This window comes from Phoenix dactylifera, chromosome 2, assembly GCF_009389715.1.
Source record: "Phoenix dactylifera cultivar Barhee BC4 chromosome 2, palm_55x_up_171113_PBpolish2nd_filt_p, whole genome shotgun sequence".
NCBI lineage: Eukaryota > Viridiplantae > Streptophyta > Magnoliopsida > Arecales > Arecaceae > Phoenix > Phoenix dactylifera.
The window spans coordinates 2,864,664-2,889,171 of record NC_052393.1 but is presented as its reverse complement, the minus strand read 5'-3'; the positions used below and the strand labels follow the sequence as shown (position 1 = coordinate 2,889,171).

Genomic DNA, 24,508 nt, shown 5'->3' with positions numbered 1-24,508 from the left:
GAATCTGGTGTTGGGAGAATTTGCAGATTATTCGAAGGCAAAATACCAATTAGTCGTAGATGCTAATTAATCCTTATATCAAGGATTGTTAATGGCACAAGATCTACGACTCCGTGAAGTGAATATTAACTGATAATCAAGCTTTAGCAAGCTTATGTCCAAATAAAAAGATTGTTACCATATTTTGTATGATCTAGACAACATTAGAGTTTTGATGGTGCAATTACAAGTTAGGAGTTGCAGCTTCACACCTAGGGAATTTAACAAAGTAGCGGATTGGCAAGCCGATTTCAAAGATATCAAGAAAAGAAATATAACGTGCATAATTTTACAAAAAAAAATCGCACGCCTGAATATCTCATCAGAAAAAAATCCGTTGGATTTTGTTTTTTTCCAAATTCAAAATACCATGGCCTCATTCCAAGACAAGAAAGACAAAAGAACAGCAATGCCAAGAGTTTCGTCCGTTCATTTTATCACTTGATACTGTAGAATTCCAACATCTCTTCCTCTACTGGGTGAGTTTCACCTACTATAATAAGGCAGTGAAGTGGCGGACCAAAATCAACACTAAGTAAATCTTTCATTGAACCAGCAACTATCATCTGATCCTCATTCCCAACACGAGCAACCCCGATGCATTTCGACTCTTCACTATAAGCTGTCAGCCAGTGAAAAGGCAGGCAAAATGATCATCACATTGCAATCCTCAACCCACCAAGCAAGAAGTACAATACAATGAGGATCATATGAATTTTTAGATGCACAAAAAAGGAAAAATAATATTAAAATATGAATTTTGAGAGTCAAGATTCTGCTTGTTAACTAGGTAGTTAATGCTTTATCTATGCCAGTTCAAACAATTAAATTACAGAAACACATATGAAGATCCAAGACTAAGAATCCAGGACCAGCAAATTCATTTTAAATATGGAGTAAAAAGATATAATTTCTGATTGTCCATGAGGATTACAGATGGGAGCTTATATATCATTCAACAATCAAATTAGGAAATCGACATCTATAAGCAATGTATCTTTCACAGCGAAGCTACATCTCTATACCGTGGAGAATAAACCAGCAGTAACATGTAAAAGTGTGCAAGCAAAGGTGTGCAAGGCATAGCATGAGATTTTCCAACAGGCAAAAATACATGGAGGATCCATGGGGGGCGACAGGAACTCTCATAATTTCAATATTTGACAAGAGAATGCTGGTAAATTCTAATATACTATACTAATATTCCTTGTATTGATCTGCTAGTGAGGTCTATGTCACCACTACAATTTCATGTCTATGAATAACAAAATGCAAAGATCCAAATAATAGTTTTGTATGTGTTTAAGGCTTTTATGTTATGTAATGATTAATCACAATAACTTGACATGGATCATCCACGTGTCAAATTTAGAATTTCAATTCCATTTACAATTTTTTTTCCTAAAAGGTTTAGTTAAGTTTGCCAATACAAGAAAATAATAGGCAGACCACAACGTAAATATTCTACAATGATGGAGGCAGGTAAACAGCATACCAGATTCTCTGCGCATTTCCTCAACCTCCAATAGCTGATTTATGGCAGTGTGGATTGTCATGTATTTTGGTGGTTCATAACACTTCCTTCCTCTGGAAATTCAAGAGCCATGGGATACAGAGAGTTGGTATGACAATTTGGGCAAAATGCATGCATATACAAATAAATCATGTGCTTGTGTATGCATATACATGTTTATTCATGCACCTGCATGCGTGTGAGAGGAGAGTTTTGTTTGGGGGGGGGGGGGAGCATATTTTTTTTTAAAAGGCTTGTAAGCACAAAATCATTTAAAAGCCTCTTAATCATTTTCAAGAATTATTATCTTTATATAAAAAAGTTCCTTCAGGTGCATATGCATTGCTAAAAAATGAAAAAACAAAAAAATATAGAAGAAGAATGAAAAATCAAAAATAAGAATAAATATTTTTCACTAAACCTGCATAATGACTCCAAGGAAGGTTCCTTTACACGTATATCTGCAAACATGAAATACATTCCATTAGATAATCAAATATAAATGATTTGCTCAAAAACTCTTTTGAAAGTATACATTGAGCAAACGCATTAAAGTTTTAGGCATAAGGATGGTACAGGCATTTCAAATCTCAAATTTAGACATATTTCTTGAATCATTTCAACAATGCTCCAATCTTGTAGTTAGATTCAAGTCAAAGAGAGAGAGAAAAGAAGAAAAGGAAAGAGAAGCAGGCTTCCAAGTTCCAATTTCTGACATTCACTCTTTTGTGTGTTCTTTCTTGCAATATCAATTATCGATGAATTCACATTCAGTGTCTTTGATGTGGATAAATGATGCAGGACAACCTAAATTTGATACTCAAACTAAGAATAGGATTATAAGTTTCAGATTCCTGGGTTCTGCAACCAGACAATAAATTCCAGCAAAATAAATTTGACTATGGAACAGTTGCATGCAAAGATGACATAGATTTAACAATTATCACCAAAAGGGCCTTTTCAAATTGCAAATACTTCAAAGTTGAAACCAAAGTGACTCTATCGAAATTTATGACAATGTCCATATGCCACAACGCACATGTGTTCTGCTAATTTGATTATTAGGTCCATCAAGAGAATAAGCAATAAGTTATGAGACAGATATAGCCTTCTCATAGCCTCATAATTAATAAGACCATTTCTATGCATGGACCAAGATGCTGGTTGGCATGCACAATCCAGCATGATATATACTGTTTCAGTGCCTTACTGGCATGCAGTACTGGCACAGCACTAGCTACATGCTGAAACTTGGAAGGGGCCTAGAAGCGCCCGCTACCACACAACATTACATTAGGCTCTGGTGTGTTCAAGCAAACAGTGGTTCCAGTGCATGCCAAGCACTAGTACAACACGACGAAGTACACACCGTGCCTGCATTGGGCCGGCACATGACACCTCAGCATGATATATATTGTCTCAGTGCCTTACTGGCATGCAACACTGGCACAGCACTAGCTACATGCTGAAACATGGAAGGGGCCTAGAAGCGCTCACTACCACACAACATTACATTAGGCTCTAGTGTGTTCAAGCAAACAGAGGTGCCAGTGCATGCCAAGCACTAGTACAACATGACGAAGTACACACCATGCCTGTGTTGGGCTGGCACATGCACCTCCATCCTTTTATCTACAAGTTAGGGAGAAAAGGTAACAAACTAGACAAACTGGGAATGGGGAATATCTACACATTTCTAAGGTGTACAATTAGTATGAGAAGCAAGAAAATCTCAAATCTAATCTCCAAACTAGAAGGAGGTAATCAGATTCTGAAATTCTAAACTTTCTTTCTGAATAATAACAGAATATAAAAGCTGACCTAGTATGCAATTGCAAAACTTTGACAGTTTATTACCATCATACAACTAAATACCTTCACCCCACATAAAAAAGAGCTGCTGAGCTAGTAAAAACAGCAATTTATGTAATGATTTCATTTTTAAATTTAGTCTCAGCTTACATTGTCAATATAATGTATAAATTGAAGGCTTAAGAAATATTAAATTAAACAATGTTATTTGCAGTTGACTAGATCCAGCCTCACATAAAGTTTCTAAAAAGAATCACCATAAAATTGAACCACTTAAGTTAAATTCATGGCTTTTCATCACTTATTTTCTTAAATAAAAATGGAACGATGAACTTTTAGTGAATCTCAATTCTCAACAAATTCTGTCTACTACTTGAAGATGGACCTTTTTTCTGTAGTTCCCAACACTGAAACCGACCCTCCCCAAAGAAGAAAAATACACACAAGAAAACCAAAAACAAAGTATGGCTGGACCTAACCTCCATTTTTGTTTGTTGTAGAGAAGAAATGTTTTCAGGGGGTGTAAGGTTGCTTCACGGGATCTTACTCCCCCAAAAAAATATTTAGAAAAAGAAGAGAAAATAGAGAAAGAAAAAAAATCTCCTCCCCCAAAACAATAAAGGTGCTGTGCATATTTGGATCTTCAAAGTCCCAAGTACCATAAAGGTTTCTTTTCCTCTCTTGATTCCTGGCACATTGTGAACCTTCCACTTAATTACCCGCAACAGAATAAAACAAGTCCATCTGCTCTCCCTCAAGCTCATCCATCTTCCCCCATGCAACTTTTTTACCATTTTCTATAAGTCAAGATATAGATTACTGTGACCAGAATTAACAAATCTTCATAGAAAGACTTATAGGTCTACAAATAATCTCCACAATTTTTTTTATCATTATCTTTTCTTGAGCTAAAAGTGAACATTAACAACCTCCAATTATTGCATCTAGGAAAACTGATTTCAATTGATTAGTTGAACAAATCAAGATGACATGTGGATTATTGGTCAAATTATCAGCATATAACTGCAGTAAATTATATGATAATCAAGATATTTATTCATGGGGAACTCACCTCAATTAAGCCTTAATCCCAAACTACTTAGGGTCAGTGAAGAGTTTTACTCAAGGAGAAAAAAATAATATTATTGATCCCAAGTATTTTTAAAAAATCTGATAGGCATATTTACTATACGTTGGACTTGCTCAATAGCACGATAACATAAAGCAGGTTGTTTACACTGCAGAGTTCTATCCACTGAGAGTATAAATTATGACTGCCACTAACCTTATCATTATAATTTGACTACATAGAGGCATGTACCTCCATCAGCATTTATTGACCTTTATTTAATACAACTTGACAGACTGCCCAGAAGGGGCATATTTGGGATATTAAAAGTGGTGAGTATATGTGATTCTGCTGCTTGTGGATTAACTTTGATGCATTATATACAACTGAAATATATGTTGCATTCAGTTATTAGCAGTGCAAAACTTTTTTAACTGGCTATATAGCTACTGTAACCAAAAAAATTGGTTATAGCTGATGCTTTATAATTGTATATAAATTTCTATATGTCAGGCACATTACCAAGACATTTAGATTACAAGAAAGATCAGAGGCATCAGGTACCAACCTAACAGGCAAAGTGTATGCAATCCAAGCTGCCGATTTCTTTGAATCTTTTGATAGAAGCTGTCCGGTTTCCATGTCTCGGTAAAGAAAGGTATAGAAACTGTCTCGCCATAGCGGTAAAGTTGCAAGCCACAAACTCCAACAGCATTCATAACTGAGGCATTGTGTATCACTTTGACTTTAATCCCCAGTTTCCTTGCCCGGACAACAAGATCGGTATGTGTCGTTGCTCTGCAAGCCATGTTAGGAAGTGAACATAATAAAAAACTAAAGTTAATCATACCATTGAAAAAAATCCAAAACATAGACATTTAAGAAACCAAACTATATTGTATTCTGTGAATATTCGATAGCACAGCATGGGTGCCAATACGATAGCACAAAAAACTACCTGAGATTGGCTGACGAATATAAGTACTTGTGTTGTTAAATAATTAATTGAGGCAGCACACTATTTAGTTTCATTAGGCAAAACTACAATTTTATCAAGGAAACTATTAAAAATTGAAATCTCATATTAGAGGGATATCTAAATTTTTGAAGGATGGAGGAAACAAGATAAAAAGTGCAGTAACACACACAAAAGCACATCAAACATGGATATCAACATCAGTTATCCACCTCCAGAGGGTGGACAGTTAAAAAAGGCACCTCCAGAGGGTGGACAGTTAAAAAAGGGCAGCCCAGTGCATGAGGCTCCCGCAATTGTAGGGCCTACGAGGGTCAAATATACACAACCTTGCTCCATGTGTGAAGAGGCTATTTTCATGTTTCGAACCTGTACCACCCAAGTCACAATAGTTCAACCTTACCATTGTGCCAAGGCTCAACCTCAACACTATTTTAAAATCACTTCCTCAAATGACATGTTACTTGACCAAGTTAGAGATTCAAAAGATATTCAAGTAGTTGATTGAAAACCAAAGGCTACATATCCAAATCCCCCTAGAGAACAAAATTTGGATCCAAGTTATCAAATGTAGTGCATTCATGCAACTACTTAAAATGTTATAATTCTGTAGTACATGAATGTTATAATTTATAAGTTTGATGTCCCTGTTCCTTCATTTTTTGAGAGTCTCGGAGGCGAGGTGAATAGTAAAATGGCAAATTTTCCTTTCCAAACCTCACCTACAGCCTCGGAGTTTTAGATTTGCATGAAGGCTAGATAAATGACTGAACCCTAGTTACCCATTTACTTCATAAATTTAATCGACACATGAACAAAGATATGCTTCATTACATATTTACATTTAGTACACTCTTCAGTGACAATTTAAAATTCTAAACGAACCAGGCTCTAAAACAATAATTCGGGGGACACTAGTTCGACGACAGGATGTTTAACATGTTTGTGTTATAGTCATAGTAAATTGCTATTAAAAATCAATATCTAGAGCTCACGTTCATATTAGTCTTCTAGTACCATTTAGCATCCTTAAGGAGAGAAGAATTGCCCAGTATCACTTCACTAGATTCATGCCCGACCTTGGAAATGACTCATGGTCATAATCCACCACTAACAATCTTATTTTTGCTTCCATTGTGGCATTCTTCGAGGCAACCGTAAATATACATGCAAGCTATAACGTAAGCTATAATGTAAAACTTCACAATACGAAGAAAATAGACACATTATCACATGCAAAAGAACCCCGCTTCAATACAAAAAGGGGGGAAAAAAGAAGAGAAAAGAAACCAGAGGAAAATTAACCGTACCCAAAAGGATCTCCCACAACCAGGAAAGCAACATCAGATTCCGAAGCTTCCGACAGCATGACATCCGCCCGCTCTTCGACCATCTCCCGATCAGCGACCGTGATCTCTTTTCCATAGAGTTTCTCCTAAAACGCACGCCAAATAGAATCGAATCAAATACTCCGTCGTAATCCGATATGAAGATAAAGGAGGGCGAGGAGACGAGAAAGGAGGCGGCGTACCAATCGGGAGAGTCCGTCAGAGGAGATGCCGAAGGACAGGAGAGAGGTGTAGGCCTCGACGTAGACCTTGTGGCAGCTGCGGACGGCGTCGAGGCCTCGGAGGGTGATGTCCCTCTCGTTCCCCAGCCCCAACCCCACGATATATAGCATCCTCCTCTTGCTCCTCCACGAGGACTGGGAGAAGACCGTGGCCGCGATGGCGGAGGCGAAGTCTTTCTATCTTTTGCGATCGAAGCGACCAGACCTAGGCGGAGGCGGTTTTATTTTATTTTTCTTTTTTACACCTGCTACTCGCGCTAATCTGGTGCGAGCACTACCATTTAAGCCAAAATAATAATAGTAATAATAATAATATACAACAAAGAAGATGTCTTAATCAACAATTTTGTCGATCTTTTGGTATACATGCACCATTTGAAAGTCACCACACTCTCTCGATAACCTCCGAATATCATTTAGAAGCGGGTGATCTGTCCCGTCTAGCCTTTTTTATAAAATCCGCTCAATTACCTCCGCTGAGTCTTTTTCAAAAATGATGTTTCTAGCCTCTATCATTCATCTCATATAGAAGATTTTCTCTCACACAGCTCTGATTCTACCTTAGAAACTAATGCCTCAAAGATATGCCACCTCCATAGCAATCGGTCTGAAACCGTAGTTTTTGATCACAAATACAACTCTAGTATCAGACAGACTATTGTTGAAGTGCACCTTTAGTTGGCCCGGTGAAGGCCGAAGGACGTACCTTCGCGATATAGGGGCAGAGGGGGCCGCTCATTAAGCTCCTCAAGGCACAAGTGTGGTGTGGAAAATCGTGCAGCTCCCAACTGGGGCCCACAACAAAAGAGGCAAATTCGGATGCGGGTGCGCCTCATCCTAAACGTGCGGCTGGGATACGTCTCTCGGGAACGAAAGCTCACCCTCCCTGGAAAAGGAAACGAAAAAAAGAAAAGGGAAGCCATCAGCCGCGCTCCCCAGGCAGAGAGGCATGGCCATGGCGCCTTTGGTTCCCAGCCTGCGCTCCTCCTTCCTCCTCTCCTCTCCCCAAACGAAGCTCTCCCACTCTTTCAAGCCCCCCACCACCATAAAACGCGAGTCCGTCTTCTCCTATCCCCGCATCAGAGCCCTCGAGCTCGACCAAAACACGGTACTCTCTTTCTCTCCCCTCCTCCTTTCCACTGCTAGTATTAACCAGCTGGGTCTCATTTTTTTCTTCCATCTCTCTCTATTTTTGAAAAAAATCTGAACGATGTTTTCTTTTAGATCGTTGCCATCTCCGTTGGGGTCGTCAGCGTCGCGGTGGGCATCGGGATCCCTGTGTTCTACGAGTCTCGGATAGATAATTCTGTTAGTTTCTCCTAGATCGTTACTGATAAAAATAAATGAACAGATAAAAGGTTTGGGAGTTTGATGGTAGGAGGCTTTGTCTTGCAGGCTAAGCGGGAGAATACGCAGCCTTGCTTCCCATGTAATGGCTCCGGTGCCCGTAAGGCCTCATTTACTGAAGATTAACTCCACCTTTTCTTTAGCTAGTAGTCCTGGTATCATATTTTTTTCTATCAGTTATGAATGACAGCTCATGGCCGAGTTGACTCTTCTTTGCATTCTTTTGGCAAAACTTTCTCACTTGATACTTTTTATAAGCTGAGATAATATATGATCAATTTAAGTTTTCGGTAATTATTTGTTCCGATTCTACTTGAATAAGAAGAAGAAATTCATATGAACTTTTTCTTGCATTTGTTTTGATAATTCAAAGTTTGATCAGGATAGCTTACCTCAAAGTTGATTGAGAGACATCCTCATTAAGATTCGTTTGTTAATTTAAAATATGTTCTCTAAAAGGATAGAAATATTAAAGAGTGCCTCTGGATGGAAAGCAAGCATAATGGATGACTTAATGGATTGCTGCTGAACAGTTGCGCAATCATTTAAAATTGATGGGATTTGAAAGGATATAAAATAGAGAATTTTTTAGATTAGTTTTTATTCGTAGACCAACATTGTTAAGCATTGTGATCTGGCTCATAACATAGCACTATAAATATATCAAGAGTTTATATGAAGTGAGAGCGTACAGGACTTTGGGCACATCTCTGTGAAACTATATAACTTAGTCGTAGAAGAGCGTATTGAAGAAGACTTGGAGTACAAAAAATAGACTTTTAGTCATAATTGGTTTTAGATAGTCCACAATTCCACAGGGTAGGCTAGATATGACCTCACCATTGTTGGTGGGAGGCGAATGCAAGGGTTGAAAATGGGAGGGGAAGATTAGAGAAGATGCGAACAGAGCACTTAGAAATAAAAAGATGATACTTTGTGCTTTAGAAGACATGGTCTTAGATAGGAAATAATGGTGAATGAGGATACATGTAACCAAGGTTCGCCATACCGGTACCGAACCCCGTATCGGTGCCGCACTAGTATAGGCGTACCGAGTGTCGATACGGTACGGTATGCGGTATGCCAGGCGTACCGATATTGGCGTACCGATACCGGTACCCATCGGTACGGATACGGTACGTCTGGTACTGACTGGTACCGATTGGTACAGTATACCATGCATGTAATCAATGTGGTCGGGTATCGAGAGGATTTTGTGTATGTTTCATGTTATATTAATTAAATCCTGAAAAAAAATAACTGCGGCGGAGCAGGGACTGAGCCGCTATGTTCTTTATGCATAGAACCTAGTATACGTCTAGCATGCTAGATCAACATGGTTGGCAAGTGTGAGTATGATTTTAAGCAGTTTGATTTCACTTAGACATGATGATGCCCACGGCCATGTGCAATTTCAAAGATTTTATATAGGGTGAAAGCATATGCTACCCAGGTTTTTAAGCACTACCTGATTTTATGGAGGCACAACAAAATATTTAATGAGCAAAACTGATAAATCCATTAGTACTTACTTTCAGCTGCTAGATATCCACTAAAATTGAGTTACAAAACAGAAAATTAAGAATCACCAAAATGGTGACTCTGTTGAATGCTGAGTTCTCACCATATCCTCTGTCTCGTAGCTCTGTAATGTGGAGTTATAGGAAAGGGCTGGCAATAGTTAGCCTTCGCAAATATCTGATAGCTGCACAAAATAAATTCAGCACGAATCTTTTAGTGTTCATAGAGATGACAATAATGTTTTTGTCTGTGATAGCGAACTAGTAGTTGCTTTAAAATATTCTCTACCACTTTGTTTGAGGTTTTGTTCATATAGCCACTGTTTTCATCCTTTATAATGGACTCCGAAATTAAAGGTAAATTTTCCAATGATAGAGGATAATTACAATTATAAAGCAAATGTTCTTCACAAGAATTGGCTGGATAATCAGAATTCATCATCTATGAACTTTCATAAAAACATATGCACTAAGAAGAGTTTTTAGGCACCAAAGTGCTTTAAAGTATCATGGATGGTTGAGATATGTGGTTCGGAATATGTGATAGGCATCCTATATTTAATTCCAAGATCACTATGTGGGTATCAAAATATACGAATTGCCTTATAAACAAGAATTTGTGACATCAATTTCACTATTTGAAGCTCTAAAACAAAATAGCCATATAGGGGGTAACCAAAAAGTTATGTTACATAACATCACAAATACGTTCAACAGTCTTCAGCAAGGCAAGCAAGAATTTCACACTGAATATGCTAGTTTAACATGTTGACATCAATATGCAAAAACAAGTATATTACCTGTCATGATTCATTCCTGATCAAACATTTTTCCCATCAAAATCAGGTTCTAACAATGACAATCACAATTGTGAAGGCTCAACTAGCTGATAGGTGTCCTGGTTTCACATGGAAGGCATTGAAAATGTCACATATGTCAGATGCCAATAAATTTGTAAATGTTTTGGCACTGCAATATAGAGTAATGATGCTATATATTAATCAGATAGCGTATTAACTGTTGATCGTTATACTGGAAGAGATTATTGTAACTGTGGTAATATATCTTTATTGCTGTTACACACACAAATCCACATATTTAAAAGAGGTGTAAGCTTTTTATCAACATAACAGTTTTTTCCTTTATATATTGAGTGTCTGAGTTTGTATGTTTTCTCAAAATGAATGTCAACATACAATCATCCGAGAAGTTTTTCTGGAAATGGTTGATTTCCAGAACAATGCAGGTTTTGCACAGGAACGGGTAATGTGACTGTAGTTCTTGGGGGAGGTGAAACTGAAGTCTCACGATGCATCAATTGTGAAGGTGCTGGCACATTAACATGCACCACATGCCAAGGAACTGGAATCCAACCACGTTATCTTGATCGCAGGTAAAACATCATCCGAAATTCAGTTGCAGTCATCTTCCATATGAGATATTCCATTATCCACATAAAAGTTTGTGCAGGCTGATCTAATAGATGGATTTCGTTAATTCGTTCTTCATGACATAAAACTATATTCATATAGAGGAGAGATGCTGTAAAAAACTGGGATAACTCTGCATGCCCTAGAAATTAGTAGTTTTGATTTGATTTTTGTATTAGTAACAAGAATCATTTAGTATGATGATTTAAGTATCTTGAAAGATATTTATGACATAGGATGCTGACATTTTTCATATGAGAGCATATGCTTTGAGGTAAGATACTTCCACGTAATAAAGAACCATCACTATCCTAACAATCTATGAATGTTGAAACTATCACCTCCAAGTTTGCATGCCTAGTCAGTTTTTGGAAATTAGATGTTTCCTTTTCCCCGATGAAACATCATCTGCTTCTTAAATAATTTTATGAAGATATGGATGAAGATATACCCTTCATCGAGGTTCACTAAGTAGCGAGACCTAAGACATGGACTTTGAACACAGTTTAATATTTCAAACGAACATAGGAATTAATTGTCAGATCAAACGAACATAGGAATTGCGTTTTCGTATCATTGGATCTCTAGTACTGTTTTGTTTATTCCTCTATCTATAGTATTACTAAAGTCCATCCAATCGATATTAAACTAGTATTTATTTTCAAATATTTTTTTGTTAATAATTAAATTTTTGTTAAAAAATTTAGCTACTGAAAAGTAGGAAAAACCTACTGCACAGTTGTAAAATGTTGGATATTAAAATGCTGCACCTTGATAGTAGATCCAAATGATCGTAAAGAGTTATATGATAGGTTGTCATCTAGGTCAATGTAGAGTTATAAGAGTACCTATGTGTTCTTTACAATAATAATTTTAATATATTGCACTTTATTATTTACTAGAATTGATTTCTCCATTGTATTTTATCAATAGGGTCGTGTTCATATATTTTGGTAGAGACGTACCTGTAGATATTGTTTATCTGCTTTCACCTATCATACTTATAACTTTGTCAGTGAAGACAATTAACTTTTAGATTATTTTTATTATGTAGTAGATCTAGTTAGACCTATGATTTATGCAATGCAGATATATATATCTTTAATTTGTTGACAATGATATATTTTTTTTTTCCTCTCTTTTTTGTCCATGAAATAGGGAGTTTAAGGATGATGATTGAAGCCTTAACTAGGGGGTAGTTGCAAGCTGAGGCAGTACAAGCACCGTTACAAATTTGTAAAACACAAGGGATCCCCATTTACTCAAGGAAGATCATCTTTTGGGATAGTTTCTCTCATTCATTTTTGGAATATTTTGGGAATTCCAAGATCATGTATTTAATGTTTTTGCAATTATGATTGTTATCTCCCTTGATGTAGCCATAGACATTAGTTCTTTTCTTGAATCAGAAGTTTGTTGTTCTAAACTGGTCATGTCGAGGGAGGTTCAGGTTGTATCTTTCGCACAAAAGTATGATTGGTCTTGTTTTGCGAGGCCACCATTGGATCATACTCTGTGCAGATCTTAGTGCATTCAAAACTCCTGCATTCATCTGTTGCATATATATTGAAGCAATTATTGCACATCCAATGATAGATTTGTGCGGAGAAAAATAATTTTTTTTCGTACGGACTCAAAAGATGCAATCCAACGGTGGATACTTGCCAATCCTAAAAGATACAACCCCTGTCAATGAATCCACTCCTCTTTCTTGTGAACACGCCCTCCATATCCATTCATCCAACTAATACTAATGAGAAAACGGCTCCACGGCGAACGTGTCACAAGATTATTGGTTGGCTCGAAGCGTCGCTCTGACGTTAATTATTATACCAAAACCGCAATGGCGGCAAGGACGGGGTTTGTAAGCTGGCTTCGAGATACACGCACCGACTGCCAAATAAGAAGAAACGGGGGAAGGGAGAGGGAGCTGCGGGGAGAGAGGGTGGGGGAAGAGAGGACAAGGGAGGATCGACGCTCTTTTGTCGAAGAAATAGGTACTTTTCAGGATTCGAAGGCCTTTAATTTCTTTAGTCCAATCGCTCTTCCGTTTTTCCTACTGGAAATCGGAGTTAAATTAGGGTCAATGCTAGGGTTAGGGTTAGGGTTAGGGTGTTTGAATAGTTTTGACTACTGTGTTTCTCCAAAGATGAACAAAGTCGAGTTATTTATCAGGGAATCGTTTGGTTTTTTATGTGCTGAATCGTCTGAAAATACAACCTTGGGTTTTCTTCGGCTAGAGTTTCTACAATATGTATTGTGCTGTTGATTTCTTTGTATAATTAACTGTCATTTTGATATTTTCTTCTACCACTGCTGATACCATTGAAATCAAATATGAGATGCTTAGCTGGTTGATATTGAATGGAAAAACCGTTCTTTTGAATCTAACCATAATAGAGCCAGGGCGTTTGTGCGTGGAAAGAATGAACTAAAAAAGGAGAGGAATTTTTAGAAGCTGGAGCCCATCCTCTTGTTGTTTGCACGTGCTAATACTAGTTAATTTGTGTCTTACATATATGTTGAGAAAAGAAGCTGAAAAAAAAAAACAAAAAAAAAAACAAAGAAATTGTTAATGTTACCTATAAGATAGCCATAAGCTTTATGCACGTAGCTCATGTATTCCCTTTTGTATCTGTTTGGGTTTTGAAGCCAGTATCTCACAGTGCAAAATGTTGTTAAGTTTGCATTGGAAAAACTTCGAGTGAGAGGAAGAGCAACTAAACTAGAATGGCTAGATTATTGAATCAGAGCAAGAGCCGCAGCGTTTAGGGCATATCTTGTGCCGGCAGACCTAGGTGTGAGCTATGCAAAGGTTACCAGATGGCCAATTGAAGGCAAGGGTTCGACTATTAATGGGCCTAGCCTAACTCAAGGCTTTTTGAGTAGGGTTGTCTTGTATCTAGGCCAACCATGGGTTATATAAGTTTGGGTCTAAGCCTGCTAGACTTGGGCCAATATTTCACTCAAAAAAGTATTTCAGGCGAAGTTTGTGCAACCTTCGATTTTTGAAGCTTAGTTTAGCCAAGATATCACCAGCATGGATACAAGCATGCATATATACATGTATACATACTAAAATTGTTGAATCGTAAAAATCATCATCACCAACCATTGCAGATTTGCAGCTATGAAGGTCAGCCAAAGACTACTTAGCCCTAAAACCCATGTTAAATTTCTTAATCTCTAAAGCCATATCTTGGTGCTCTTAAAGTAAGTCAAAGTCAAGGGCTTTGTCCTTAATTCTAGCGAAATATCTCTTTCTTCTAGACTTTTCTTATCCTACAAAGACCTGGATGGATGGAGACTAAATTAGGGGTTTTTCTTCCAATTTGTTGACCTATGAGATATTTCCTCATATTGGCCTCGCCAAGTTGATTTTGGAGTATCAATAAAAGCAATGGGGGGAAATAATCATGAATATAAGGAGGTAGAAGGATTTGTTGTAATTGGTCCTTAGGGGAGTTTATGAGTTGATTGCTTAAAGGTGTCAAGACTTTGGTGGCTACTTTCAACTTTAGGTTGCAAATTGGATGGGTAGAGGAGCATAATTCACCTTTCTGACCAAGGGACTTATTCTGATTCATAAGCTGTGGTGGATGAAATTTTTCATTCAGTCTGAAACTTTAATCATGGACTTCCTGCTAAAAAAGGGACCTCAGAAATGACCTGCCAGTTAAGTGGCAATCCCACTCATTAATAAACATTGACTATAACTATCAAGCTTCATCCTAACTATTCGAGACCATCTTAATAAATCCTTCCCCTCCATTCAGTTCTTGTAAGGGCTACATGCATTATCGTTGAAGAGATGTTTGATTGCTAATTTCATAAAGCTAGTTAATTGAAAACCTATAAATAAATAAATTTGTTATTCTGTTTTCTGAATGATCTCTTTCTTCACAATGAGTTCGAATGAAAGGTAGCCAAACAACATTTTTGTAATTTGTCACTATGAGCCATAATGAACCAAAATCTTCAGAAAATTTTTAACTCAGTTTTTTAGTTTGCACACTATTTTTTTCCCTACATAAAATGGTGGAAGGATAGAGGACATAGTTTGTTTAGCAGAGCCAGTGCATTTACAAAGTGATATGGATTAAGCAAAACTGGTGTTGTATAATATGGAGAAGTTAAAACTGGTGTTGTATAATATGGAGAAGTTGCTACTTGATTTGTGATAAATGCCTTATGGACAAAAAAGTCCAAACGAAATTTGTATCGTATTTGTTTATGGCAGAGATAATGTGGACAAGCACACAGGAAATTCTTGATGTGTCCATGTTAGCAGGAATTTAGAAATCAGAAGATTCCATGGTTGCAGATTGACTTCTTCAAAGGATGACAAGGCTGCTATTGACTGTGGACTAGCAGGGAACATTCTAATTAGTTTTTCCTGTTGAAAGCAAGCTTCCAGAGGTGCAAAAATATTTGCCGAGTATTACTTGAGCAGAGTTGTAGATTTTGTCTAGGGATTAAGAACTCAAATTTTTTTAGCATTTGTATCCAGTTGGCATTCTCATCTAACTCATTAAGCTCTCTCCTGTGCAATATTAGATTTCAAATTATGTGCATGTCTCTACCATTTGTCTGTTAAACACAACTAGCAAGTCCAGCACATTCTTCATTGCCTAGTTTTACTGAAGATTTGTCACTAGTTATTGAAAAATATGAAAACAAATGATAAAATCGTACAATTCTGATCTCCTCTCTTTTTTGTTTGTTGCCTAGTATTTGTCCTCTTCAACAGCAAACCTTCTCATCGTCTGTAAGCATCACAAACATAAAGAGGTTATGGAGGACTGTAAGGAAGGTGTGCTATTGATTTTTAAAGCTCAGCTTAATCAAACAAACAGTGTGTGGAGGCATGAGTTAGAATGCCACCAATCTCAAACTGAAGCATTACAAAAAAGGGCATTCCAAAAAAAAAAAAAAAAAACTTATGGAGGTAAAGGCTAGCATCAAGTTTTCTGAAGATAATGCAAAGAGGGAGTCCGAACATCTTTGGCATAAATTCAAAACAACTGCCACATTACTAACTTACCTGAAGTCGAAAGCAAGAATTATGGCTAATCCACATCACCTGGCCCGTGCTTCATGTGGGTTCAAGCATCAAAAGGGGTGGGACTGGTTGACAGATATGGAATACCTCTATCTGATTGGTATAAGGATGTTGATCTTTTGTTGTTTGAAAATTCAGATGAGGAAATACTACAGCCAAGTGGCAATGAGCCTGAATCTATTGATGCAGATGATGGAGCATAAATTGGTGAAATGCTAAAGTCTGTGAAAATGGTAATGATGTCATGCAGTCTCATGCCAAGAGGGTTATTATGGCAGAAACTGAAGCTTCCATTGAAAAAGAGAGAGTTAATCTAGGCATGGAAGAAATCAGAAGGAAGACACTCCAAATTGATAGCATGTCTGCAAAAGTTGAAGAGATGTTTAAAATTTGCAGTGTTGTGCAAATGATTGTTGAATGAAATGCAGCAAAAAAGTTGAAGAAATGGCACAGGAAACACCTAGACAGCAACAACGAGCTGCTGAAAATGAACAAGAGCTTTGTCATGTAAAGAAAGATTTTGAGGTATTGACATCCTACCTTAGCAGTCACATCATTGTGAGAGAAACCACACTTTCCTCAGAAAAGCAATTTCAATCAATGGAAAAGCTTTTCGAAAGGTATCATCATATTGCTTGGCTTAACTGGTAGTGAATTAACTTCAAATGCTGTGATTTTCCTTGGAACTGAAAATCCATAGTTTTCTGAGCATATCCGTAGCTATTCTATGCTTCCTGCATTCCCTTTTACATTCTCCAGATGCAGCATGGCTTTAGTACCACCTTGATAGTGTAGCAGCTAAATTTGGATTTGATAATGGTCTACAATTTATAGTCTCCTAAACTTGCATATGACCCACCACAACAATATGTCAGTTATAGAGGAGTCTTTCTATCTCCTATTGCACCTGTCATATTTCTTCTTTTGATTCACCTTCAGCTTCACTGTGTCCCTGAAGTTTAACTGCTTCACATGTAAAGCCGGTTTTGCTTCTTTGAATTACTGCATGCTTTTGATTTCAGCTAATCTTTTGATTTCAAAAGATTAGCTAAAATGATGGTTGAAGATGCATGGCCACAAAAAGAGAAGCACGGGCAGAAGGATGCACTAGTTTAAGTCACTGAGGTGTCGCTTTGCTGACAACTTGATGGAAAAGCTGACTTACGGGAAGATGGACCTTGTGAAAACAAAGCAACAGCTTCAAAATCTCTACCATTGCTAATACACAATTGCAGGCTTATGAGGTTGGTGAAGCAACATAGCAGGGTTGGCAATTTCTAGATTGAACACACTTGAAATAATTAGGTTTGTTTATGAGCTTTTTATATTTAGGTCGCATCTGGGTTTGAGACTCGTGTTAGGAATAATTATCGCATGACAACTAATGGCTGCAATGGTCAAGCCATCCAATAGTGTTGGTCCATGTCATGAACGATCTAGTGGTAATGGTTGCAACTCAAAACCAAATCCACTTGAGCTTAATTAAGGTGTGCTGCCATCTAACAGTGCATGATATTTGGTATAACCCTGATGTTGATAAGGTGGGGAGGTTGGGCTGCCAATGCATGATCTTTATGAGTGCCCATGCCTCCCAAGTATATTTTCTCTTCCAATCATGTTTCTTTTACTTCACCTTAAATGCTATCTCAATCTCACTCTTTATCTTAATGAGAGGGTGTGAGAGAAAGAAAGAGATGGAGACTTGGTGGATTCGATCAAGGACCTCACCTCAGAATCTCACTCCAAAATGCTAGCTGGAAGGTATTATTTGGATTATAAGTATTCAAGATTTACCCAGTGAATAACCGATATGGGACTAAACATACGTCTGCACAGATCCTCACATAATGCACTTACTCTTTCCCACGGCCTTTCCCATAATAAACACCGATTCAACTTCTCCATATCTTACGAAATTCTTCCTTTGCTTCACTTTGACCTCAAATAATGGAACCTAATGGCCTCACCATATATGTATCCGTGAGAGAAATAGATAGGGACTACTCATCTATCCCATCTTTTCAAATATATCATGTAACTCTTTTTCCTGGAGTCTGTCAATTTCCTTTTTCTCATGGACCAGGGCTCAAATTTCTGGCAGAGCATTATTAGCTCATGGTGGGACATTGCTTGTTGGCACTGACCAGATGCTGCCACTGGCTCTTATTGAGATGAACTGAATCGCTCAATTGCAGATGCCATGTCGGAGTATGTTGGCTCTCGTTTTCATTAAAGGCCTATGAGTTATCCTTGTTTCCTAGTATGCATTTCATTTATCTTTACTGTGGCTCTCATACTGCCTGTCGTGCTTCCTGAAGCATCCGAGCCATGCCTACTACAGCTTTATCCATTAGACTGATCTTATGTTATGTCGGTGAGAGTTTTATGATGATACAATAATAGAGGGAGATATAAACATGTAACCAAGAATTTTGATTATATGTTATATATGTGTGAAACATTTTGCCACAGCCTAGGGCCGTGCTTATTTTTAATGCATGGGTTTCTCGCCTTGTCTTTTTAACTTCCTCATAAATTCTATCTCATCTTTCTGAATCCTGAGATGGTTGTCTATGACTTTTTAGTAAACATCGAGCAATGCCCTATATTTCTTCATATTTAAAATTTGTTTCTGCAGAAGTACCATTTTGATGGAGTTAATTGTGGTCGTTTATGGGTTAATTACCAAGATTATTCACTTAGAGGTGGAGAAAGTGCTAAAGGAGGCTGAAGTTCAAAATCTTATGAAAGAGAATGTCAGGCTAACTGCTATGCTTGATAAGGAGGAGGCGCAATTGCTAGCTGTGAATGACCAGTTAAAGTTCATGTAGGGCTGAAAACGGATTGGATATTGAAATATCCATATTTGTATCCAAATTTTTTAACGAATACAGGTATGGGTATGGATATTAAATGGATATCAAAATTAACATCCATATTTATTCTAAATGGATACAGATACGAATCGGATATTAAGCATATCCATATTTGTTATAAACATATACGAATTGGATATTAAACATATCCATATTTTTTATTTGAATATGGATATAAATAGGATATTTTGGGGATATTAATCAAATTTGAGCAAAATTCAATGATAAAAACTAGCATTAATTAATTGAAAAAATATAATTTTAATAAGCATTTATTAATAATAAAAACTAACAATTTTAAAGGTTGCTTTTCACGGAAGTAGACGGGATATATAGTGTCTCCAAAGCATCTTACAGCTATAGCTGGTTGCAATCGTCGAGTGGAAACTAGAAAATGGATGGAACTTTCGAAGCCCTAGTTGTTTGAAGACGACGAAGAGAAAAAAGGGGCGAAACAGACGAATGAGAGGTTTGAGTCTTTCAGGCGTGCGAGGTGATTCGAAGGATTTTATTCGAATTGGGTATTCCGTATTTAGGTTACTATCAACGGTGATCCGATATTTGAGTTTTTTTAGTTTAGGTTTGGTTAATTACTTAATTGGTTTTCTGATTTAATTTAACTTAAACTTTTTTTCACTTACTCTTGTATCTATATCCGTATGCAAAAGATTTTTGAACTGTTCGTATCCAGATCCGATCGAATCAAAAAAATAGTATTCGAATCGGAGTTGGATACGAAAATAGATACAGTCGGATATAATCTGACTTGCTTTCATCTCTAAGTTCATGACATTGAACAATCCTAGCATATATAGTTCATGATGTACCATCAGAATTTTAACCTCAGGTTGTCTTAAATTGTGATTGTAACATGCTGTTTGTTCTCATTTTGTGAATTACATATCCTAACAAGCAACAGATCTATTATTCAAAAAGACATACGGATGTTGAGTCCACCATGCTTGCTAGAGCTGGGGCAATTTGTATCAAGTGCAGAACTGTGGCCTCTGATAGGACTGCACACTAGAATATGCATTGTCAGCAGTGCAGACCTATCATTTCATCCTTGTTATTTCCATTATAGATTGGTTGGTTAACATTTATCTTATGTACAATGTCATTTTGTACAGGAAAGCTTGAAGGAAGAATGAAAATTTGGGAAAAAGAGGATGGCTGACAGGAAATATAGGTGATATGCTTATGAAGCGCAAACCTTCGATCCTATCTTATATGTTATCCTGTCATTCTGATTTGGAACTCCAATATGTTAAAATCCCTGATAAATCAAACCTGCAATATATATATTCATGGTCAACTAGTGACAAGAACTTTCTTAGAAAATAGTTGTGTTTGACGTTTCTGTACTTATCCGGTACCAGTTTATGCCTTTAGCCCACTCTGTGCTCAACATGTTACTGTAGGGGCATATTGCCATGGTAGTTTACATCTTGTATATATTTTCTTCATGAAACCTGGTCCTTCCTAACTAGAGAGTAGCTGAAACCTTCTGCCCATGCCACACTTGCTCTGTGATCTTGCATCCTCATTCTGAGGCCACCTGTAGCTTTTTATTCAAGAAAAATACATTCATTCAGTAATTAATGCACCACATATCGTTTTCTTGAATCTTCAAATCATGCATAAATACCTGATAACCAATCACCTGAAGTACTGAAGATTGAGGTTTTTGAGTAAAAAAGCTTCCCATTTCCAAAGTCTTATCAAGGGAAAAAAATTAAGGGCTCCACTGATCGAATTTCTTTAAGCCTGAGCTTAGCAACATCATGATTTCTTATTGGAGAGGAGAAAAAACGTTACTACGGAGTGGATTTCTACAGTTATTCGTCTTGAAAATCCTCCAATGCGACAACCTCCCACTCTCTGGCCCGCCCATTACTACCAATTTTGGGAAAGATGCACTTGATTTCAAATACCTCCCATGCACCGTTGGCCATGATTTACAATGTCTAAATTTCAGAAAAAATCATGAGTCATGTTTTTCTGAAAGTATTTTACTTAAGCAAGCGGAAATGGATGACAGCAATATATTTAGCAAGCTGAAATACATGATAGGGCGTCTAACCTGAGAATCCAAACCATTAAAATTGATCTGGACATCTATAAATGCATATAAATAATTCAATAACTATAAATTAAACGAGAACATGGTATCATACTCTTTAGAATATCCACTTATTATCCACTTGATGTGTATATAGGAAACATTTTTTTTATTTTTTTCAACATGTTTATTTTCTTTTTTTCTTCACAATTTAAGCATTCAGTGGTGATGTAGATTTTCATGTTAAAAAGGACCGCTGTTGGTTTAGTATAGAAGTGTTTGGAGCCAATCACTTTTGAGTACTCACCCAAGGACACACTTGAATTTTCATGGTTGATATTAAAATATTTTGTAGCACTGTGTCACAATCCAAGACTTCACACAAAATAGCTAACCGGAAGGTATTTTTTGGGTTACTTAATCCTGTATAAGTATCCAAAATCTTCTCAGCGTATAACCGATATGAGATTAAACACACGCTCGCACAAGTTCTTACACTGTGTTTTGAACATATAGCTGGGAAGTTATTGGCGATATTTGTTGCTCCTGTTGCTTTCTCTGGACTTGATTTTGTTATAGATTTCTTCGTTACTTTTATACTATTGCCTGGACAGCATGACATATAGACTAATGGCTCCACTATTGGATAGGACTCTTTTCCTAGTATAGTCCTTTCCACACGAGATTTCTCTGGACTATATAAAGGAGCAAAAGAAGAAAGAAAAGTGATAAAACTCGATGATGCCTATCTAGATAAAGAACCAAATGATTTATGTCACAGCAATGGATTGCTCCATTGCTGTGTAAAATTATATCAAGTACATTCGTAGGAGCAGAATGGGGTCTATTATATTGCATCATCTCAGGTGATCTTAGAGGACCTAGCGTGTTGGAATCAGACCTGGACGATGAGCAATTTGTTTATCTTTTAAGGATAAATTAGTTGAGAGAACATGTTGATAGCTCATCTAGGTCAGATTGAGCAGAGGCTGACTCGGTTAGAGAGCACAGCAAAGTTTCTGACTTTTTTTTTCTTTTTACACCAAGAAAACCTTTATATATGTGAGAGCAATAATCTTCAAGGAAAAAGATCATCGAAAACTTACAGCAGCTTGCCAAGCAAGGGTTAGATTTCAGTGTTGAAAAGTTGGCAAGTATAACTTTTAGAGACTTTGATTCCTGCAACAGCAGGTTTATATGTGATCTTCACATAATTTGGCTGTATTTTGATGATTCAATTGATGATAACTAGCTATTAAGGATCTAAATATCCTATGATTGAGAACCCAATCAATGTTTCAAGCAATTTTTACACTCTATGTAGCTAGTCAAGAACACGAGGAACCTGAACGACTACTAATTGTAAATTTTAGGTTTAAAGCTGTAAAAGCCCACATTTTATTGGGCTTGGGATACAATCCGACCCATGAGAAGGTGGAGGGAGACTCCCGATCGGGTCTTCTCCCTCCCCTGTTTCAAACCCATCTTCCTCCTCTCGAATCCACTGCAAGAGGAAAAAAAAAAAAAAAACAGAGGGAAAAGGGGGATTAAATCTTACCTAAATTGAACCAAACTCCATCTATAAAAGATCCCTTTCTCCTCATCCTAGGGCATCAACCAAGTGCCGTTCAAAAGAAAAAGGAAAGAAAAAAAAAAAAAAGGGGGATCCGTGAGATTGGGTTGTTCGCTGCCGATCTCGCCGGAGGAACTCGCCGGAGTCAAGGTAAGCATCGTCTCCTCCTTCTCCTTTGTCTTTGGACCACCGTCACCTTGGAATCCGGCCGGCAAGCCGCCGGACTGATGGAAAAAGCCGAGCTTCTGTTCAGCCTTCTCCTCTTCCGTTCCGGCCGGCCGTCGCCGGGCGTGGCACCGCCGACACCGCCACAGGCCGACGACCAGGGGGCGTCGCCGGCCGTGGGCCACCGGCGGCCGAACCCCCTTCTCCCCTTTCCATCGGGAAGAAGGAAGAAGAGAGAAAGAGAGAGGGTCTTTCCCCTCCCTTTCTCTTATTATATATTTCCTCTTATTATATTCTTTGTTGTTGGGTTCCCTTCTTACATTTGGATCCGGGGAGATCATGGCTTTGAGGACTCTAGATAGTCTTGGGATGCTAAATTTTAGAGGACCCTTTAGAGGATTAAACAGGGGTCCTAGATCATCATATATCTTTGATAAATTTTAATAATGACTTGGTTCTGTAGGGGAACAATCTATTGGACGAGAGGACGCTGAGCAGAGTCCTGTGCATTCCGGTTCATAGATCACCGTGAGGACGGTGATTAGTTTGTTTGAGTTTTCAACAAAGGGTAAGATTCCTTGTGCGTCAATCCTACATGATATAAATATTTTGCACTATATATATGTTTGATATGCTATGATCCAGACAAAGCAAAAATAGTTTATATTAAATTATATTTTGGTCGTGTTGGCTTGTGATTGGAATTATAATGGATGCATGTATGTGTATAACCTATATCTGCATAATTGGATTTATGGATGTGGTGGCATGGATTAACCATGTTATATTGATTGCCCTGTCACGGGCTGGAAACGTGACCATGGTTAGTCTAGGTCGGATAAAGTGGAAAAGGGAATGGACGTGTGTTTGTGAATTGATTAAATGAACAGGGACTTTGGGCTTATCTCGTTATTATTGATTGCCCCATCACAGGCTGGAAATGTGATATTATCGATTGTCCCGTCACAGGCTGGAAATGTGATACTATCGATTGCCCCGTCACAGGCTGAAAATGTGATACTATCGATTGCCCCGTCACAGGCTGGAAATGTGACACTATCGATTGCCCCATCACAGGCCGGAAATGTGATACTATCGATTGCCCCGTCACGGGCCGGAAACGTGACCGGGATGTAGCCCAAAGTCGGAAAGATAATTGATCCGGATCAAGTTAATAGAGAATGGAAAGAAAAAGCATTGAAAACATTAATTGAAGATTTTGAGATATCGTATGACGTATCACACATGAGTGGCTGGATTTTTGTTGATATTTGACTTGCATATTTATACTGATTATTCGAGCTTTTGATAGTCGGTATATGATTTTATGATATGTGCATTGATTTGTCATGGTTTTCGAATTCATATTATTATTGTGTTGGTTTGGATGTGTAGGAATTCTTACTGGGCTGTAAAGCTCACCCCCTTCTTCTTCTTTTTCTTTACCAGAGTTGCAGGATGCATAGATTTGGATGGGATGGGCGCAGAGTGCAA

At 37.6% G+C, this 24,508-nt stretch overlaps 3 protein-coding genes across 5 annotated transcripts; 2 read left to right on the top strand and 1 right to left on the bottom strand.

Annotated features, from left to right (window-relative positions):
• Nucleotides 1-288: 288 nt before the first annotated feature.
• LOC103719882 (probable diphthine methyl ester synthase) lies at nucleotides 289-7,226 on the bottom strand. The gene is made up of 6 exons (XM_008809350.4): nucleotides 6,941-7,226; nucleotides 6,720-6,844; nucleotides 5,002-5,231; nucleotides 1,974-2,013; nucleotides 1,535-1,626; nucleotides 289-661 (listed from the first exon to the last, which is right to left on the bottom strand). The coding sequence occupies exons 1-6, from the start codon at nucleotides 7,088-7,090 to the stop codon at nucleotides 477-479; spliced, it is 822 nt and encodes a 273-aa protein (XP_008807572.1). The 5' UTR covers nucleotides 7,091-7,226; the 3' UTR covers nucleotides 289-476.
• A 643-nt stretch (nucleotides 7,227-7,869) lies between these two features.
• Nucleotides 7,870-12,823, top strand: LOC103719881 (protein SPA, chloroplastic). 3 transcript variants are annotated; one of them, XM_039117347.1, is made up of 5 exons: nucleotides 7,871-8,087; nucleotides 8,204-8,287; nucleotides 8,375-8,426; nucleotides 11,104-11,239; nucleotides 12,435-12,823. In XM_039117347.1, exons 1-5 carry the CDS (start codon nucleotides 7,929-7,931, stop codon nucleotides 12,454-12,456), a joined length of 453 nt encoding a protein of 150 aa, XP_038973275.1. In that variant the 5' UTR covers nucleotides 7,871-7,928; the 3' UTR covers nucleotides 12,457-12,823. The 3 variants fall into 3 exon arrangements, with proteins under 3 accessions (XP_038973277.1, XP_038973275.1, XP_008807569.1); XM_008809347.4 differs by having other exon boundaries at nucleotides 11,083-11,239; XM_039117349.1 differs by lacking the exon at nucleotides 8,204-8,287 and having other exon boundaries at nucleotides 7,870-8,087; nucleotides 11,083-11,239.
• Nucleotides 12,824-16,373: 3,550 nt separating this feature from the next.
• Nucleotides 16,374-19,169, top strand: LOC103719904. The gene is made up of 4 exons (XM_039115816.1): nucleotides 16,374-16,535; nucleotides 16,589-16,719; nucleotides 16,767-16,958; nucleotides 18,977-19,169. Exons 1-4 carry the CDS (start codon nucleotides 16,374-16,376, stop codon nucleotides 19,167-19,169), a joined length of 678 nt encoding a protein of 225 aa, XP_038971744.1.
• The last annotated feature ends 5,339 nt before the right edge of the window (nucleotides 19,170-24,508 follow it).